The 21,702-nt window shown below is 44.1% G+C and overlaps 1 protein-coding gene across 3 annotated transcripts in view; it reads right to left on the minus strand.

Annotated features, from left to right (window-relative positions):
* TIE1 (tyrosine kinase with immunoglobulin like and EGF like domains 1) overlaps positions 1-21,702 on the minus strand; it is a 55,885-nt gene extending 34,183 nt beyond the window's left edge. For 2 of the 3 annotated variants that reach the window (XM_077334112.1, XM_077334109.1), the window contains exons 1-4: positions 11,899-12,514; positions 8,994-9,278; positions 5,978-6,088; positions 5,469-5,624 (exon numbers count right to left, since the gene is read on the minus strand). In XM_077334112.1, coding sequence (XP_077190227.1) covers positions 5,469-5,624; positions 5,978-6,088; positions 8,994-9,278; positions 11,899-12,031 — 685 coding nt within the window. In that variant the 5' untranslated portion in view covers positions 12,032-12,514. Of the gene's footprint in view, positions 1-5,468; positions 5,625-5,977; positions 6,089-8,993; positions 9,279-11,898; positions 12,515-21,554 lie in introns of those variants that run through there. The other variant, XM_077334111.1, reaches the window with a different exon arrangement.

Genomic DNA, 21,702 nt, shown 5'->3' on the forward strand with positions numbered 1-21,702 from the left:
GGGAGACATGCTTCTATTCCAGGAAGGAGCAGAAAAAGTCTGAGGTCCCAATCCCCTCCCCCAGCTGAAACCCCTTATAAGTAGGGGTCCCTTCTTATTTTGGACTTAGTTGTTTTAATAGGCACCTCATTTTGCAGCCTAAGTGCTAGGGAATCTAACATGGCGGGGGGGGGGGGCTCATAAATGAACCTGGACCTCAGTTATGACCTTCGAAATTCTGGGGAATGTATTACTGCAAGGAAAGCAAAACAAGTGCAATCTCCCCAAACTCAGTGATAGTAGTGTGCAAAAATGCACACAAAAAGAAGCAATATTCCAATACCTGTATGGTATTTGGATTTGGTAAATGTTTGGGAATGCCAAATTGCATTACAGCCAATGAAGATCATTATAGTCAATGATCCCCAAAGGCTGTAATTGTAGAAAATTGATCTGGGGCTCTGAGAAATAGCGCGACCATATTTGCACCATAGCTGCTGATAAACTGTTCTCAAAAAACAAAACAAAGAACGAAAATTCCCAACTCTGAAAAAGATTGAACATGGGAGTCCAGTTCTATGGGTCCTCAAAGAAGGTGCCCCCACCCTCCATTGTAAACAATGGAGCAGAGCATTTAAACCAGGTACCGGTCCGTGGATCAGTTGGTACCGGGCCACGGCTCCTCCTCGTACTTCTCCCTGACTGCTGCCTCGGGGGCTGCCCTGCCACTCTGCTGCCGGCTCACTTTTGGTGCTCTCCAGCAGCCGCCATGGCTGGGGCTTCCCCTCGGAGTGGCACGGCACAGCTGCTGCCCCCCAGCGGGTGGCGGGAAGTGCCCCCCAGCGGGCGGCGGGAAGTCAGAGGTGCCAGCGGGAAAGCAAGTGGAGCAGGGGCTCAGGCAGCGGCAATGCCCCTTGGCAAAAGACTACCCCCCTCCCCAGGCCTCAGTAAAATTTTCAAGCGTTGACCGGTCCCCAGTGATAAAAAGGTTGGGGAACATGGATTTAAACTTTGAAAGGAGCATAATCACTTTAAAATGTAAATGCATTTTTGCAAGTTGCTGTGGTGGTATGTGAACTCCAAGTTCCTTTAAATGCCTTTTCCAAGCTGAGTTCACTCCAAAAGAATTTAAAAGGACTGAGAACCCTTTAAATGATCTTTAATTTTGGTTTTCCAGCAGTCCTAAAAAATCCTGAATATTTGTGTGGTTTTTTGGCCTCAGCTATTTCATATGTCTGGGAAAAAATACAAAAAAATAGCTGAAATAATACCTGAAAAATACTGATACTCAGTGGCATATCCTCAACAACAATAGATTTTTTAATGCTTAGGACATCACGTGATATCCAGACATACCTGAATGTGTTTGCCCAGTCCAAGGCATTCCTGATACAATTATGTTCCTTGCTCCAAGAGATAGTTCATCAAGGCCATGTGAATCATCTCCAGCTATACGGTTAGGCAACCCTTAAATATTGCTAATCCTATCCAGCCATGGATAAAGGCAGCCATGGATAAAGGCAGCTTAACATCCAATCCACTCCCCATAAACCATCAAGAGGACATTTAAACCCATCATTCACACCTAGTTATTTGTCAATATGCTAAAACCATTCAATAATCACCCCACCTTGGAATGTCAGGTATTTCCCTACTAATCCTCTTGCCAAATTTTAACAACAGCTACCTTCAAACTGCCCAGTCAAATTCAAACTTTGTATCTTGGACCAATCATATTACTGGGAAAGGGAGTTCTCATTTCCACCTATGAGACCCTTTCCCAGAAAAAGACTATTCCAAGGCCTCTTCTGCATGATGGATAAGCTGATGAAAACTCACTAAATACACCGTTGTTTTTCTGATCTCTGCACAGAACAGTTCATTTACTCCGCAAAACTGAGGGCCATTACGTGTTCTCAATGTAGCAGTAGAAAGAATGTCCCTCCCCCACTCTCGCCCCAAACTTCCGGAGAAGCGATCGCCATTTTTCCCCCTTAGACTGGCAAAAGCAACGAACGAGCGAGGCTTCTCTGGCTAAAGTCCCTCCACAGAAGTGATTAAAAATTAAACAAAGCTCCTTACTGCAAGTGTCTTTGAAGTTCCTGAGCACAACACAGCCCCCTGTTTGGCACTGCCCGTAATTTCGGCCACAAATCGCGCCCATGGGGGGGATTCTTTTTTTTTTACTTGAGGAACGTGTAAACGATTAATCGCCAGCTCTTATGCCAGCAAAAAAGGTCTTTCTGAGACAATGAATGAACACAGATTTGTTGCTACTAATGAACACATATTCGTTGCTACTGGTGTTTTCAGCTTTTTAAAAAATAGTTCTTAAAGGGAAAGGGGCTTTTCGGGAGCACGAACACAACAGTTCATTGGCTGTTCCGTTTGATTGACGGCCAGGGGCGGGAAGAAGCACAGAAAAATATTGCTTCTTTTGTTGCCATTCCAGCGAGACTGGAAACGTGGGGAATGAATACAACGCTACTGGGACTTCTATATTCCACTAAAAATAAAGGTATGCGGAATGACGAAATTCCACTATTTAATATAGCGTTTCTGCATTCTGAAAACATTTGGCAACATTGGTCCTTGTGCGGAATGGCCCTGATTTTGCTCTGCATGATGAACTGCCTCTTCGGTGCTTTAAGCGTCTTTTAAGCGTTATTTCTGAAAGATGCTTTTCACCGATTCATTTCTCTCTTGGAGGTATTCTGCATGGAGCCAAATAAAACAGTTTAAAAAACAACCAGTTTAGACCGCTTTATTATATTACAATCGTTGTTCTGCATTGATTATAATTTGTTGAAAAACTACGTTGCAATGGTCTCTGCATGAAACAATTCATAGCCCTGCCCCCTGTAGTTTTGCCAACTCTGCTTTGTTCTCAAATGCCATCACTAATCTGCATAACTAAAGATCTTCTCTGCATGGCTAATAGTTCGTCGCAGGCAGGAGAGAAATGAATCGGTGAAAAGCATCTTTCAGAAACAATGCTTAAAAGACACTTAAAGCACCGAAAAGGCAGTTCACCATGCAGAGCAAAATCAGTTTTGCAGAGTAAATTAACTCTTTTGTGCAGAGATCAGAAAAACAACGGTGTATTTAGTGAGTTTTCATCAGCTTATCCATCATGCGGAAGAAGCCCTGCCTGCTTGAGACAATCTATTAGCCATGCAGGCCCCCTTTCTTTTCAGGCCCCCTTTCTTTTCAGGCCCCCTTTCTTTCTCAGCTGCATCAGACCTCAACCCTAAGATCTGAAGTTGCATGTCCCTCCCCTAAAATCCCCCAATTTCCTTTCTTCTGCCTTTGATGAGTGCACCCTGTTGCTGGTGCCTGTGATTGCTTAGGAGATCAGTTCTCAGGTGCCCAGAGTAGGTTCTTTACGTTTCTATTCTTTTAATTATATATTGTCTACTATGAAGTTATTTATTTGTGTTTACGACCCCTCTCTTTCACTCTCTTTCTTCATTATTTTATTTTGGGATACCCCTACCAAGAGCCACCTTGTCTACATAGCCCGCAAGGTCTCATGTTATTTCTTTCTGGAACACTTTGTAAAGCTAACTTTTTCTGCTATGGATCCAGGCTGGGTAACAGAGGGAAGAATGCATCTTCCCTGTCTTCAAAGCATCCCCCTAGAGCTACTAATTAGCCTTTGATGTCTCAACTAGTTTGGCCCTAGAGAACTAGAAAGGAGTAGATGGTTACTCTTGAGGCACTTTGCCTTATTCTCACAAAATGGTGACTGCACTGATTGAGAAGATTGTGGGTGATTCACTCATTAAGCAAAGTTGGAATGCCAAAGCCATATAAACCAACATAATAACTGTATACTGTAATGCTAGATCAGGAAGCACGCCTCCCATGCCTGGATGGAGTGCAATTAACACCGGCACCGGTTGCCAGGAATTTGGGCGTGACCTTTGATGCCTCCCTTTCTATGGAGGCTCAGGTCACAAAGGTAGCCTGATCAGCATTTTTCCACCTGTGCCAAGCATGGCTAATAGCGCCCTACATATCCCTGGAACACTTGGCCATAGTAATCCATGCAACAGTCACTTCCAGATCAGACGTCTGTAACTCGCTCTACGCAGGCCTTACCTTGGCTTTGACCTGGAAGTTACAGCTGGTACAAAATGCAGCTGCCAGTGTCCTCAGTGGGACACCTAGGAGGGCCCATATTCAGGCGGTGCTGCATCATCTACATTGGTTACCAGTCTGTTTCCGGATCAAGTTTAAGGTATTGGTTTTGACCTTTAAAGCTGTACGCGGCCTGGGTCCTATCTATCTGCAGGACCGCTTGTCTGCTTATGCCCCCCGCAGAGCTCTTTGCTCTGTGGGCATGAAGCTACTGGTTGTCCCAGGCCACCGAGATGTCCGCCTGGCCTCAACTCAGGCCAGGGCCTTTTCAACCCTGATCCCAGCCTGGTAGAATTAGTTCCTGGAAGAGCTAAGGGCCCTGTCAGAGTTGTCAGCTTTCTGCAGGGCCTGCAAGACGGAGCTCTTCCACCAGGCATAGGGTTGAGGCCAGGGTGGTACTCTCAATGTTACCATCTGAGGATCTCAGAGTTGTGGCTAGTTAAGTTCCTCCTTCCAGAGAGAAATCTAAAGAAAGGAAGATTTATTGATCTGTTGCTGAACCAGAGGGGGGAGGAGGATGTAAATTATTATTGATCACCATCTGTTTTTTTATTTTATGGGGCTTGATATAATGTATTTTATCGATTGTAAACTGCTGCGAGACACTGAGAGTGGCAGTATATAAATATGATAAACAAACAAACAAATGAATAAATAAATAATAGAGCAGGAAAAACTACAGCTGTGGAAATTATCTCTTCCATGCCATTTTAATGGGGATGATAAATGTAAGACTGATTAATTGTATTTTATAATAAGATTTCTGTATGTCTGTTCCTTCTGTTGGTTTCTGCCTTTCCTTTTCTTGTTATCTTAAACTCTAATTGTTTTCTTTCTATTATTTCTGCTCTTTTTTATTTAGTTAAAATTTTGTAATAATTAAAAAAAAGAAATTACCTCTTCCATCAATTATTTAAAGACAGAATAACCCATTCTACTTCTAATGACCTAAGAAAGGGAAGATTCCTAGTTCTATGTGTGCAGTGCTACAAACAACCAAGAATATATAGGCAACGATGTGTGCACTGCATTCCAATTTTCTCTGGTGACCCTTAAAGCAGTGTCTGAACAGGCCTCACGAGCAATCCACAGGGCCCCTGCTTCTCTCCCACAGAAATCCATCCTTACGTTCTGCCCTGCACCTGTTTGCACCAGTTCCCCGGTTAAAGTTATTAATGTTGTTAATATTATTGTTGTCGTTGTTATAGAAAACTAAGTTCCATGTACTATTTTCTATGTTTTATGTAAACCACCCTGAGCATCAGGAGAGGGCGGTATATAAACAAACAAACAAATAAAATATCATGGCTTGGGGAAGTTGTACAGTTTGCACTGCACCATCTCACCTCGCACAATCAGCCTGTAGGAAGCACTTGACAAGGGACTGTCCCCCATGAACGAGGCACTGTAAACTCCACCATCAGCCACTCTCACGGACGGCAGGGACAGAGTGAACTGGTTCCCCTTCACTTCACCCTTGTCTGTGGTTTGATAGAAGGAGCCTGCATGGAGAAAAGGTGACAAAAGCACGAGAATTAGAAAACCTAATTCTGAATTGGGTTCAAGAGCATCAAAAGCTTCAGGAAGTACAGCATGTACACCTCAACAGCCATACAGCCAATCTTTTTGCCGCTGGAAGACTGATTGGACCAGAGGAAGACCTGAGAAAGTGCAGAGCAGTCCTGCCAAGCCACATGGCAGGGCTAGGTATCCATGACAGATATAAATAGAAGACTAATAGACCCAGAAAACCACTGTGTTCCTGCATCAACACAAAGTGATGTGGAACTCTAGGGGGACCCCATTTCTGGAGCACATCTCACCAGAACCATGCAGCCAAAAGGGGAGTACTTACCATTCCTTTTCCACAAAATGTCAGTGTTCTTTTCATGCTTTATCTTAGCAACAAGCTCAGCTGACTGGAAGAGGCTGACTGTCTGTGTTGCCTTTTCTGGGACCAGGTTGGCTGCAGAATTACATAAAATTAGGATTAAACAGCAGGGCCTCAGAGTTTTTTTCATCCCTGTTAATCAGAGAGCCACACTATGAATTTGTCTTTTTCTTGGTGGGGTGGGGTCCTTATCTATCATCTGCTTCTGAACTTACTAGATCATCTCATACTGTCTGCTAAATTCACAGATGACACACATAGAGTAAGGGGAGAGGAGAAAATGCAAGAATGGATCTCTCTTGTATAGGGGGCGGGGAAATAGACATGCTTTATTTAAATGAGGGTCAAACATAGCCCTTGGAATTGTTGTATAGACTTAGTGGTAAAATTATTCTGGAGCTTGTCCCAGGGTTTTTCTTTTGTCACACTCTCCATCTTACAGGAGGAAAAAACTCTTTGGGGAGGTCAATATCTGCAATGGAGCTAGGACGTCCACTGTTCTGCCTTACCAGTTCAATGCCCCACATAATTCAAAGGTTTCCAAGGAGAAATTCTTTGTTCTTTTCAGTTATTCTTCTTCTCACTTGCTGAGACTACTTGATTCATGTCAGTAATGAATGACTCTTAGTATTCCAAAACTGGTCTTTACAGGACTCCCTCCAATGTCAGGGGAAAATTTGCATCTGTATATCTATAGGTGCATACACATACCTGTATACTAAATAACACAATAAACTTTACTGAGGTTAGAAAATGCTGTTGAGAAGATAAGAAAGCCAGGAAGACTAGTGGCTTCTATTGAAAGATCATGGAATCCAACCCATTATATATTATTCATTTATTTATTTAAAACATATTCTGCTTTTCTACCCAATATAGGGTCTACAAGTGATAAACAATCACAACACAAAATTAAGTTTTAAACAACAAATGAGCATCTATAATACAATTTAATAAAACATGTAAACATATGAATACAGGCATAGAAACAGGAAGGAGAGCCACTGAAAGTCCTTCCTTCCTTCCTTCCTTCCTTCCTTCCTTCCTTCCTTCCTTCCTTCCTTCCTTCCTTCCTTCCTTCCTTCCTTCCATCCATCCATCCATCCATCCATCCATCCATCCATCCATCCATCCATCCATCCATCCATTCATTCATTCATTCATTCATTCATTCATTCATTCATTCATTCAATCATCTGTAACAGCAGACTTGCTGTTATAATAACGTGCTAAGGGCTGACTGGGCAGAGAGTGGGCACGGCCTGTCTGAGGCAGGTCCCAATTGGCATGCGCTTTGCACGTCCCAATTGGGCCCTGCATTGCACAGGCCATGCCCACTCCTGGCCACCCAGCCGTCCAGGGTCTCTGCCGCCCTTGTCAGCAGATTGATGCTGGATGCTCCCCAGGATACATGTAAATGCCCTGGGGGTGGGGGACAGCAGGGAGGAGGGCAGCTTTTCCCTTCCCGTTGGCCCACAAAGCACTCTCACCACCAAAGGGTGGGGGGAGGGAATTTCCCTTCCCTTTGGCCTGCAGAGCTTCACGGCACAAAGGGAACCCCGCAGGGGAGATGGAAGGAAGGTGACAGTTCCTCCCTTACAGAAACCTTCTGTGTCTGGTTCCAGAGAAAAGAGCACAGCCACTGCAAGGCCATCCCCTGTATCCCGGCCCTGGTGAGGTTGTGTGCTAATAGCTTGTGGTCAACCACACCAAATATGGCTGACAGTCTAGCATCAGAAGCACAGCTGAACCACCCTGATCCAGCTGGCATTGGAGATCATCCACCAAGGCAACCAGTATCATCTCCACCCTTTGGCCTGGATGGAAACCTGACTGGTATGTTTCAAGGCACCTAAGCTTCCTTCAAGTATGCTGGGAGCTGGTCTGTGGCAGCCCTTTCAATTACCTTACCCAAGGTCCCTTTCATGAGGGAATGCCGTTATATAGAAAAGTCTTCATCCGCTGGTAGAAGGCAATGATAAAAGGAGACTGATTAATCTCCCTGGGGAGCAAATCCTACAGCTTTGGTGCCACAGCTTAGAAAGACCTTTCTCACACCATTTCCACATAGAGGTGGCCAAGGCACGCTGCCTCCTGGTTATAGATCTGCACCCACTTACTGCACCATTTCCATCTCCCTGACAGGAATCTCCTATCACTTTATCCCCTAGTTTTGTCCTGGGTTTTTGCTTCCTGACAAGTCAGATGGTTGAGCGGAATCAGGACAAACCGTCTGCCCCGCCCCCATTTTGACCTGTCAATCACTGTGACGCTGCGTCAGCCACCGATCCCCTTTCAGCACTGTATTCTTGCATCCTAGTAGCCCCCCAACCCCCCAAACACAGAAAAATATTTTTTCAAAAAGAATAACGATCTACTTAGCAACGCAGAGCTGCAACAACATATAATGATTTAATGTTAACCAAGCATTATTTTCATGCCTTCCTCCCCTCCTTTGCAAGGGAGCTCAATTTGCAAGCAGTGCAGTAGTGCGAAGGAAAAGGCAGTGGGGAAGATGGCAGGGAATGAGGTGGGCTTTGCTGGTGCAAGCAGCGCAAAGGGGTGAGGGAAAAAGCAGTGGGGCGCTCCACCTCTCTGCTTCAGCTCCTTCCCACATGATCAGGCTACAATCCCTAAAACAAAAAGGAAGGAAGGAAGGAAGAATGCATCTCTCCCCCTCGGCTCCAGTCATCCCTCCACCAGGGATTACTGGAAGATGATTGTTCTGTGACAGAATAATGATTAATACTTGGTTTCTTGCTGTGTGTAAACAGGAAATCCCAGAGACTGTCTAAGGGAAGTAGCAAGAGGACTCCTCATTAGTATTGGTTCTGTGATAATCAGATAATGGAACAAATGTTGCAAACATTTACCTTATACATTCATTTTCTCACTTAGAAAACTGATATTACCACAGTTAGGTACCACAAATCAATGTATCTTCCTGTGTGTCGTTTGTGAATCTCACTGTTGTGCTTACCATTCATATTGTTGTGAACATACACTACCCTGGTTTGTTCTGTCTGGGTTTGTCCCAAGCAGTATGTGATGCCCACCAGGTCTGCACGGGAGAAGCCACGCATCTGCACCTCATTGCTGCTGTTCTTGTAGATCTGGAATTTGGACTTGGGTGGAGTCATGACAATTCTATTGTCTCTCTCAAGAAGGAGGCTCACATTCTGCTCACTACTCACACAGGAGAGGTAGAAGCTGGTGTGCGAGGGGCTCAGGACATTGGCTATCAAGGTTATATCCAGAATTGCTCCTGCATTAGAAGAACAATAGAAGAGGCCATTTTGTGGACAGGGAGAGTTAATTATATCAGCACATTTCACATCTAGCAAGCTCTGGTTGGGCTTTAAAATTTAGTATAACCTCTGCTAGAAAATAGATAGACATTTTGTCTTCACGTAGAAGTGTAGCAGATTCCTATGAATGGCCTGTAAGCACTCAGGCACAATCAACCTTGGACCTCCTAGGAGTGAAAAAGATGTCCTGCTGTGCAAAATACCTGTCTTGGGCCTAATTCTTATAGATGCTGAGAACAGAAAGGGGAGTCCATTTCAGCAAGATTCATCAGATCTCTCATGATTGCTGCAATGCTCTTCCTGAGACACTTAAATCTTGTCAATTAATATCCCTCATTCTTTGGAGAACTAACTTTAGAATCACAGTTTTTATACTTTCGACTGTTAACAAAGATGGCAGTCACAGGCAGAGAATTTTTTAAAAAGGTACTAGCAATTCTCCTCTGCATCCTTTCTGTGAGAAAATTCTATTGACTCAACAACACTAATTTCAGAGCAAGTATGTGAAGAATTGCAAGCACTAAGCCCACTGTTCTTGCTCACAGAAAGGCACTCTGTGTCATTGCTTCCCTAGCAAAATAGGAAGCTCTTATCTAACATGTTAAAAACCAATATTATTCTTCTGTCTTGAGACACACTACAGAGTTTGGAAAACAGCTAATCAACCCTTAAAAATATTTGTCCTTGCATTTTTGGGAAAGAAACTGGGGAATATTTGTAATGCTTTGGAAAAGCATACTTTAAATGAATAGGCAGTATATTAATGATTTAGGGACCTTTGGCAGTGGTAAAATTCCTTATGAAGACATGTCAACACACAAATATTGAAGCAAAGATACAAATATGATAATAGGCTACATGGAATAGTACAACATCTCCTGCATGGAAACTCTTTCAAGAGCTAAGAATTATATCACTACTAGGAGACTGGATACAGGTTCTGGAATATCACTATCAACATAGTTTTTAAGGTGCCATAACTCTCTATTTTTACTGGGTCGGACTAATCCAGCTACTCCTCTGGAGTTATACAGTGCCTGTGTTTTTACCATGTCTTAAAGTAGCATATGTGGAGGACTATATTTCTGATGGCATCGAAAGCACTAACCCTCTTCCTCAGCCCCATACCTCTAAATTGGGCCCTCCAGCTGCTTGTTAGGGCCAAATTTCACATCCAAAGTTCCAGTCATGAGACTTATATCTATGCTGTCTGGTCCTAAATAAATGTTATGAACAGTGTCCCTTTTGCTAATAGGAATGAGGGATTGGCACAAGCCAGTCCCTTTCTTCCACAAAACTCTGGTTATTTCACTGAATCCATGAACATTATGATGGTAACTATAACACCCTTCATTTTCAAAATCTGATTTGCTTTCACCCCCACCTTTCTTAGATTATTCTGTGTGTATGCTTTATGTGATCTTAGTGTGCTTACTTGTACCCCTTTGGAATTCAAAGTAATAAAAAACTTTACAGTTTACTTTCGACTGGTTTATTTAGAATATCTTATGAGAATAATCCACCATACATAGGTGGAGATCTTGTGGCTACCTGCCTCTTGCGAGATCTCCAATTAAATCCCCCAAATCAATTCAGGAGACTTCCAATTTGGATAACAGTGTCTCCCTTTGAAGTCCTTTTGTTAAAAGGTTATGGTAATTTACAGTCAGAGATGTTCCTTCACTGGATTCTGGATTCTGAGATTGCCTTGATGCCAGAATTTGTCTCTCACTCTAACGCCGAGGCTAATCCAAGCTTCCCTAAGCAACTCATGTCTTGCATGTGAGCATTGAGGAAGGCTGTATAACAAAGGAAGATGTTCAGAGAGCTTTGAGCAGGATCAATACTATGCCCATGTTAGCTTTCTCCAAAGCTTATATTTATTGTTGTATTTGTTTATATTGGGCAATTCTCGCTAGAATGCCTCCTCCTTGCTGCGTGGATAGGTGGAAATCCAGTAGGATTCAGAATGATGCCAGAGAATGATACCTAGTTAGGGTGCCTTGTACCTCCCTCCTTGCCCAGAAACCTCCCAGCAGAATCTTCAGCCCTTTCTGCCAGTACAGGGGATGACACCACTGACAAACCAGAATGTCTCATGATATCAGCAGTTTCAACCCTAAGTCTCCCTCTCCTTGTATGGATTGAGCCAGCAATTCTTTGTTTTTGCATTATTTTTCTTTTTCCATAGAATTATCTCTCTCAGATTTGGCAACATTATTTGTGACACCAAGAATTAGCATTGTACATGTATATAGTACATATAAGTGAGGTAGTAGTACACACACAATGTATTAAAACCACACAACTTTTGTACACAATCCAAATAACTACAAAATCAACATGGAAAAGTGGCGCTCTGAAATTACTGAAGAAAATCTGGATCAGCATGAAGAGGAATGGAACAGGAATCCTTCACTCAGACCCCAGTTGCCAGACTGTGGGGCAAGTTCTGCCTTTCCATAGGAGTCCAGTCAGAGCCTGCACCACTAAACTGGAGTAGCCACAGGAAATGAGACCCTTCCTCACCCCACTCCCCCAGCCCAGAATCTTTTCAGAGAAAAGGACTTTCTTTACCTGCCAGGCGCAAGAAGGAGGCTAGAAGACAAACTCTTTTCAGTCCCATTTTCCTGAATGTGCCCAGTGTCGGCAGAACCCGGACATCACAAAGCCAGAAGGGGAAACTGGGAATATTTATGCTGTTTTTCATTCACTGTATGTATCCCCTGGGTTTGCTGCTCCAGTGTCCTTCATTGCTTTTCAAGGGCTAGAAGAGTTGGAAGGAAACTCTCACCAGGTAGCCTCTGATTTGGGAGGAAATGCTACCAGTCTGGCCGGCTTTACTTGTAGTTCATGCAATATAGCAAGATGTGGGGTCGTGGCTTTCTTTAAAGAGATGGTGATCTGTCCTACAGAAATGGCCGGAGTCTCAGGAGAAGCAGCAGCTCCATTCTAGCCAGTCCAAGGCACTGAGTTGTCCAGTTGACACCCAGGGATGTCCAGTTGCTCAGGAGTTCAGATTCCCAAAGGCCCTTCCTCCCATGCCATCCATTTGTTCCCTGCCATGTGCAGCTGCGAAGGGGACAGAGCCTGCCTGTATCCCCCAGCCTGACCGCGGAACCTCAACATGGGCTTAAAGGAAAATCCTCAGCCAGTTCAGGAAGTGATGGGAATGGATTGGACACAGCGTGAGCAGGAACTTTTTGTGGCAAGGATTTTCTTGGCTGGGGTTCAGCCAGAGGAAGGCTGTTGGGGGAGGTATGCCTGGGGGCCCCCACAGGCAATTACATTGGATCCTGTTTCCCATGCAGCATTTCCTGCTCTCCACCCATTGTTCCTTGGCACTCTTTGGCTTTCTCAAGAGGCAATCGCATAATGGGAGGTGCCAGACTCAGCCACCACTAACTGAGAGATGACTGGCAGGAAAACACTCTGCAGGCTTTCAGGGGGCTCCCTCTTTTTACAGTTTCCCAAAGAGAGGTGGAGGGAGAACTTCAATGTACAGGCAAAGGCATACCTGCCCCACTCAAGCTGAATGAATCTGATCATGGTTACTCCCCCCCCCCCCTTTTAAAAGAAAAAGAAACTGGAAACTCTAGATATGATACTCCCAGTATTTTATTTGGTTTGGTGCAGCCACATGAGAATGAATTGTGAACCAAAACGCCCTTGCTTCAAATCTAGCTTCTGAGGGAAATACTATATATGCACTGTATTGGACATATACCGATGGCGTCCCCAAGCTATGGCCACTGAGGGTCACTGAAACACAGCAGTAAGGGACAACAGAGTATCTGTTAGTGTACCTGTTGCTTAGAATTCTTAAACAGGAATGACAAGGATTGATAGACAGTGGCCTGGATCCAGCCACACAGTTTTCTTAAGAGAATGTGGCAATTTTCCCCGCCAGAATCTTCTATCCCCTGGTAGCCCACTTAGCCCTCTCAAAATATTTTGTTTGTGTGTGGGGGGGGGGGAAGCAGACCCTGTACATATAATAAGGGGTCTGCAGTGGGGAGGAGGGAATTAGCAAAACCTTCTCTTATGAAAACTGAATGGCATTTAAATTCACTTAATGTTGTCAAATCTAGGCCATTTCCCTGAGCATATACAGAATGTTTTTCTTCACCAATGAACAACTGAACTCTCCTTTCTCCACATAATTAGAATTAAGAAACAGGGTTTGCATAGCGATGGCATGTCTCATGCACAGATTTAAATACCAGGACCTCTATCTTTAAAAATTAGGCATAGATCCCTCCAATAAACAACATCCAGGAAATGCCTATTGTTCCTCTCTAAGATTCACTCACTTCCCTCCTCCTCCCAACTTCATGAAAACAGTTTGTTTTCCACAACTCTGCTGCTCTTGTTGTTACTAACATATGGCCACATTTACCGATGTGCGGAATGACCCTGATAAAAGAAGTCAGAAGAAAAATACTGTTCAGAATGTACAGAGTCCCTTTGCTTCATCCTATCTCCTCACACATTGAGAATCTAAGAATGCACTGCTACTGAGAAGAGGATTTCAAGTACCGGGTTCTGCTAACACTGGGCACATTCAGGAAAATGGGACTGAACCTATAATTCCTTTCTTCTCCTCTAATTCCCCCCCCCCACACACACACACACACAGAGTACACTCTGGGCTTTCCTTCCCCATTTCCATTCTGTCAAAGATACACATTTAGATTGGTACTGTAGTGTGAAGTTCATTTCCATCACCTACAATAGCCCCAGTGAGCTACCTTTCTGCCATTTGGAAACACACTGGTATTGTGCACATTCTACAATGGGACAAATAACACTGTCCTTTGGGCCACTTTTAATTGGGGAAATGGCACAGGGCGAAAGACTTAGGCCCGTTCCGCATTCGTCCAAAATAGCACAATGGTTACTAATTGAAATCGCTACAGTTTTGCTGTTATGCACAACGTCGTTGACAATCTGCAACACTCCTGAAACCGATCCGCAAAAAGCGCTTTGTTGTAGCGCTTTCAGGGAAATCCCAAAAAGTGGATTCACCCTCCGGAAAGCGCTACACTCCTGCAACCAATCTGCAACACTAGCAGGAAAGTTCTGTGCGTTACCATTGTTGCGGTTTCTGCAAAGTCCCTCCCCCTGGCTCTCTCCTCTGATCTTCCGGCGAAGCGATCGCCATTTTTTTTTCTCCGAGCGAGCGGAGATCAACGCACCGGCAAGCCTTCGTTTACCCAGTGAGGCTTCCCCAGCTGCAGTCCCTCTGTTTAAAGTCACCAGGCACAAGCATCGCAGAGGCCCGTTTGCTGGTTTATTTTCACTTTATTTTTCACACTGTTTTCGGCCAAAAATCGCCCCTGTGGGGGGGGATTTTTTTTTTCACTCGGGGGGAGCGTGGCAACGATGAAACGGCAACTCAGACATCACCTGCTAGCTGGATGGGTCTCTCCGTTGCAACGAATCAACGCATATTCGTTGCAACGGTTTTTTTTTTTAAACCTTCCTTAAAGGGAAAGGGGCTGTTTGGAAGCATAACAGCCGCCCATTAGCTGCTTGACGGCCAGGGGCGGGACACAGCTCAGCAATAGCGCTTCCTTTCTAGCGATTTTTGCCGAGACCGGAACCCTGTGGGAAACGATAGAAACACAACTGGATTCCACTACAAAGGCAGGTATGCGTTACGCCGAATTCCACTATTTAAAATGGCGATTTTTCGTTCAGCAAACAATTTGCTACATGGATCCCGGTGTGGAATGACCCTTAAATTACCCCTCTTGCAAGGTGATTCCAATCAAAATCTGGAATGCTGCATTCCTGTTAAGTGACTTTGAACACTGGGCTCCTGACACAGAACTTCCTTTGTGTTGTCTGGTTAGACAACCAGAAGTAAATAGTCAATAGCAGGAAAAAAATGCTAATTTACACATTATTGCAGAACAGAAAAGATCCACAACAGCATCTACATTTTTCATTTTAATTCTATTTCTCATGAGAACTGGTTGGGCTAAGGCACCAAAATGTTTAACTTTATGTATATCCAAATGTATTTTCAGTGTCTTTCAAAAGTAGAAGACTATATACATATACAGTTTTGTAATACAGTTCAGGGCATCAGATACAATGTCCATGGCAGCTTTCTTATTCATTCATTCATTCATTCATTCATTCATTCATTCATTCATTCATTCATTCATTCATTCATTCATTCATTGCATGGCAGGAGATCCAAGGATTGTCTGGCAGCTGGGGAAGGATGTTTGGAGGTGGTTGACCATTGCCCGCCTCTGCATCATGACCCCGTGTTGTTTGGAGCAACTCCATCCAAATCTTAGCAGGTGTCCCATCCAAATACTAGTCAAGGTCAGCCCTAATTAGCTTTCAAGATCTGATAGCATCAGGCTTGCCCGGGCTATCCCGGCTAGGCAAAGAAAGCAGCAACAACAAAAGCCCGATCCTGACCAATCACAGAAGCTAAGCGGGGCTGATCCTGACTAGTATTTGGATCCTGAGGATTTGGGTGGTAATTCCTCTAAGGAACACTAGGGATCATGATGCGGGGGCAGGAAATGGCAGGCCACCTCCAGACATCCCTTGCCTGGCTGCCGGACAGTCCTCAGATCTCCTGCCTACACTACATGAACCATACAATAAGCAAGCAACAGCAACAAAAGCACAATTATGGCTTTAAAACCAGGATACACTGAGCTTCACAAAGTGCTTTTTGATGACCACCAGCATCTCAAGCACAGTAACAGAAGCAATCCTGCATCACTTGTGGGTTCCGTAAGCTTACTTATACACTGTCGTCTTTACAGCTGGGAGAAGAGATACCGTATTTGCCGACCCCCCAACATTTCCACTCAAAATATAGAGTTTGTTACATTACATTACAGTATTATGGGCCACTATGGGCAGCTATGTATATACCAACTGAAGTGCACCCGGCGTATAGGACGACCCCCCCCCCACTTGGAGGCATGTTTTTCAGGGGGGGGAAGTAGTCTTATACGCCTGCAAATACTGTACATGTTCCCCATGGTCTCTCAGACTGAGTTTTTAATAATTACTTGTGTCTAGCGCTCTGAACAATAATTTGTATCATCAAGCAGACCTGTTTTCAGTGTAGTGCTAATGGATCTAAGCAGTGGTTGAGGCATGCTGAAGTAGCCATATAACTGATTCTTCAGGAGCGTATACTCACATCGACTCACACAATCCATCTGTACTGCACCCCTGTTCAGTCATCTCTCAGGAATGCAATGATGGCCTGTCAAAGCAATGTGTTCTGTACTGAATTCTATATCCTTCAATTCATTTCTTATTTACAACATGCCAGACTGCTGCCTGTATGATACTGGGGGCATTTCTGCACCCTTTAAATGTAGTGAAATGCTTACCTTATGTAGTCGTTATATTCCAGCCCTTCCATATGACGTTGCCAGCATCCAGTATCCAGGCAGCAAACTGCTTGCTACATCCTCCATTTTAAAGCACTAGTTGGGGAAATGCATAAAGTGGATTCCCCAACCTATTTAGCGCTAGCTAAGGGAGAGCAACCAGCAGGCAACCAGCAGAGGGAAGGTATGGAGGCTCAGACATGCTAAAGGAGCCTGCCTCGTCCCACCCTTGCACCCGCTTCCATCTCCCTTGTTCCTGGGGATGGGAATATCTTTTTTAAAAGGTCTAACATCCTGGAGCAATGAATAAGCGGGCAAGCTTATTCGATTGATAGGTGGAAGAGATTTGTGTGTGAAGTGTGTTGCTCTCTTCCGCCATCTCCAGTAGCACTTGTGGAGGATGAGGAGCATGAAAAGGCGGCCGAGGAAAGCGAGACAGCAAAAAGGTGAGGAGGCGCTGGGAGATGTTATAATGTTTAGGGCTGCCCCCAAAATGGCGTAACGCTATTTTTGTTGATGTGTGGAAATGCCCTGGATCTTTGCAGGACAGTATAGATAGAGCCTCTACTGCCAATATATGGCCTGGTGAAATCTTGCATGGAGAATGTATTGTCTGCACTGGTAGGACTGAGAATAGACGACCTCCTTGCTTTTGCCCCCTTAGCACATATTGTTGTTTTATGAGACCCTTGTTTTCACTAAATAAACAAAAGGCCGAACTCTGGTCAAGAGGGTGGGAGAGGCCCCTTGGAGAACAATAGCCATGCCTCCTTAGATAAATATGTTTGGGAGGAAATTAAAAGTGGTTGCCAATCCATCTTTCTTTAGTCAGTTTCTACTTATTCCCACACTTATGCAAAATGTCTGTGCCCATGTTCCAGCAACACAAACAAGGCATTACTTATTCAGAAGTTACTCTGGAGGGTTTCCATCTGGGTCACTTGATGTTCACACTCCTATACCTGCTACAGCTTGGTTTAGTAGGTAAGAGTGCCAGCTTCTAATCTGGTGAGCCGGGTTTGATTCCCCACTCCCCCACATACAGCCAGCTGGGTGGCTTTGGGCTCACCACAGCACTGATAAAGCTGTTCTAACCAAGCAGTGATATCAGGGCTCTCTCAGCCCCCCACCCCACCCCACACACACAAGATGCTTGTTTTGGTGAGAGAAAAGGAAAGGCGATTGTAAACAATTCTGAGACTCCTCCTGGTACAGAAAAGACGGCATATAAGAACCAGCTCTTCTGTGTCTTCTACAGCTCACAAAACCCATTTAACATATTATAAAACTATACTGTGCATGAATCTCACCTGTAGGTGCGATGATCTTAAAGGGCCAATTCACACATCAGAATTCCATGTAGCAGATGCGTGGCCACCACAAACACTTTGGTCAAACTGGAACACTTTTGGCCTAGGAACACAATTCCTGGGCACTGTGGGCCAATTCTGATCAGGACAGAGCATGCCTGGAGAAGGAGTTTTGGTCTCCTCCACCTGTGCCATTGTCTCATCCTGAAATGGCCCAGGAAAGCTGCTACTGGCCTGATTGAGAAAATGACATGTTGCCATAAGACAAGCGGTGCCCCTTGGAGCTATAGCAGCTTGAGAAACCAGCATAGTTGAAGCCTTCTCTTCTTGCATGCTGCTGTCCCCATCCAAACTGGGCCCACATTTGGCTGGGAAATAATCAAATTTTGGAACTGTTCACACATGATTTTAAGGCCCATTTGAAAGAAAGGCAGAACAGCTAGATGGCTGGCCACATATTATCCTGCTAAAAATCTAAAGCAAGCATAGACAGGAAAAGGAAATCCATTCATTGTTTCCGACTATTGACACAGAATTCAGGAAGTCAGATGCCCTTGCACAGGCCTGAGGGTGGGTTAATACAGTATGCCCAGCCTGCACCTTACCACAGCCAGGGCCCTGGGGAGGAATTCCTCTAACCTATAACCCCCATTTTCCAATGCATAGCAGTGCTCTCTTTAAAAATATGTGCTACTATTATTTCAAACATATGCATGTTGGATATTGTTGGATATACCAAAATGTTTCGCAAACCATATGCTTTTAGCAGAGCTTGGTCAACAGACCCTAGAAACCAGAGCCTGGTTTTGTACATTCAAATACTGGTTAAAAATCCACTTCCATTCTTTTCCACTATCTCTACTTTCTAACACTTTAGAAGATCCCTATTTTATTAAGGGCTTTAACAAAGTAATTTTTCATAAACTTTGTTGCTTAGGACTAGATTTATCTACTCTAGTTAATTATGATGAGAGCACAGTCCTGAAACTGATCACTGAAAGACTAGAAGACCAGGATATTCAGATGATAGGCACATCAGCCCACAGAATCTGTTCACCAGGCCATTGGGACATCCCCTGGTCTTATAAATCAATGCCCCTATATCTGCAAGTGTTAGATGACTATTCCCTTAAAAGGGCCTTTCTCCTTGCACGCCTAAACATCTTCCCTTCAAACCTATCAAGAGGACGCTTCCTTCAAATCCCTCGAAATGAGAGAAGCTGTCTGCACGGGTGCAATGTGCCAGATTCCCTTAGTCACCTATTATTCAACTGCCCCAAACTTCAGATGTTCCATCATTATCTGGGGGGTTTTATGGGAAAACTGAAGTATCTGTGCATCGATGAGAAACATCTAGTGAAGATGTTGCTGAGTGTAAAGGAGCCTTCTCAGATAGTGGACCTTGCAAAAATCCTGTCAATTATCTTGAGAACTAATCTATCTCTGCTGTAGATCGGCTGTATGACATAAGGCCTTATTATTATTGTTCATATGTCTATGCCCGGAATTTGTTTCTGTTTTAAATTTTGTATATCAAATCTTATGCCAATAAAGGTATCTGAATCTGACATATGCATGTACATGAAAGCTTGCACCCTGGATAAAATGTCATTGGTCTTAAAGGTGCCACTGGATTCAAACATTGTTATTCAAGGAGAAAGTTTAAGAAACTGACAGCAAGGTAGGCAATGCCTATTTCATCATGACTAGGTAATTGAAAATATTTTACACAGAGGTGTTTAAAATGGAGAGAGAGTATTCCTGAACTCAGTATAAAGAGAAACAATGATAACTAGTCTTGAAGGAAAAATCAAGGGCCATTCCGCACAACGGGCAGTGTTGCTAACTCTGTGCGCTATTGAAAAGCGCTGCAATCAAAAGCGGCAGGTCTCGGTAACGCACACAGCCATTTCTATTGAAAAAAAGGCTCTCCCACTAGCACTGTTATCGTAATGCACAAGTTTCCGGTCTCGCCAAAATCGCAACAAAGGAGGTGATATTTTTCCACGCTTCATCCCACCCCTGGCCGTAAATCAAACAGAGCAGCCAATGAACTGTTGTGTTTCTGCTTCCCTTTAAAAACTGTTTTTTAAAAACCCGAAAATACCTGTAGCAATGCATATTTGTTCATTCGATGTATGAAGAGTCACACATGAAGGACTGCAGTGGTCTCACAGAAGACCCAACTGCTGCCTGCAGCTTAGGCACAGATGAGATAAGCAGCTTCGGCCTTTGCACAACTATTGTGGCTTTGAGGCTCTGCACAGCCCTAAGCAAAGGACCACGACTGGAGCAGCTTGGCCCACACATTACAAAGTTCATCTGGTGGACATGTGGCTGGCACAAGGAGTTGGTGTCTGATGCGTCCAGAGTTCCTTGCTAAGAATTCAATTCCCAGACACAAGTGGGATCGATTTAGATCAATGTATTCAAAGATAAAAGATTTCACCCCCCCCCCATGCCGTTTCCCAAATGGAAATAGCCTTATGGAGCTAGTTGCCCCTTTGGGGGAAAAGTGGCAGTTGGCAGCAGTACAAGTAGGTGTCCCCAACAAATAAGCAACAGCTTCAGAAGGCCCTTTCTTAGGACTCCCAACTCACATCTTTAAAAAGGTAATGTTGAGGCTATGCACTTTTTAATGTGAGAACCTGTTGGAATATGCAAGATGCAGTGTGCATAACTGAGCAGCATATAAAGGGTGTCCTGCATGGGGCATTGGAGGAGATGTACAGTTAGCATAGATAGCATAATTTTTAAATTCTCCAGTGTTTATTTATATTTATTTATTTATCATTGCATTTCTATCCCGCCACTCCCACAAGGGCTCGTGGCGGCTGATTAGCTCAATCAATGTTCTGATTAGCTCAACAGATTACATGCTTTTTGAGCACACTCCCTTCTGCTTGCCTCCAGAACAGCTGTTGAACAGAAGAATAACTGTAGCCAACAACCAATGGATAGCTTAAGTCTCTTCTCTCCTCTTTCTAAAGATATTGGTTTCTTTTTGATTAAAACAAAATATTTATACTTTAAGCAGCCTTGGTGCTGCACTCTGCATATTGAAACTCTGCCAACAGAGCCAGTACCACGATTCCTCCCATCTCATGAAGCTGGTTGCAATGTGACTTAAAAAACTGGATTGCTTAAAATGTACAACAGATTCCACTTTTTATCTCACTTTTACACATTTATCAAACAGCATGTTAAAGACCCAGAGGCCTTTAAAGAGGCACACGTGAAAATGCTGGGAAAAGGCAACAGGCCTCCCACCCTGCCCACCAGCCAAGGTGGTCTCCGGAGAGCCACTCCTTTCTTTTCCTTTCCTGTGTAAACATTGGGTCAGCTGCTTGGCAAACAGAACTCTGCCTACAGCCTGCAAAGGCAGGAACTGACCTCTCCTTGACCTATCAACGCTCTGGCCAAATACACTCACCTCCTTCTCCTGTATGTTTGTTGACAAATTCGACTAGAATAAATACATGTTGGTGGTTGTTCCAGTGTTTAGATAGTTGCAGCTAAAATAACAAGAGCGGACCTACAATACCTTCCTCCGGTGTAGGAAGAAAAGTCGCGACCTGAGTTGGAGCTTCTGAGGAGATAGGGGAATCAGGTAGTGGTGATGGTCTTGTTGCAACAGGCAGTTTTGCAGCTCTCCACTGTGTGTAACTCACAGCCCTTTACCATAAAAGCCA

Source organism: Paroedura picta, chromosome 4 (assembly GCF_049243985.1).
Source record: "Paroedura picta isolate Pp20150507F chromosome 4, Ppicta_v3.0, whole genome shotgun sequence".
Taxonomy (NCBI): domain Eukaryota; kingdom Metazoa; phylum Chordata; class Lepidosauria; order Squamata; family Gekkonidae; genus Paroedura; species Paroedura picta.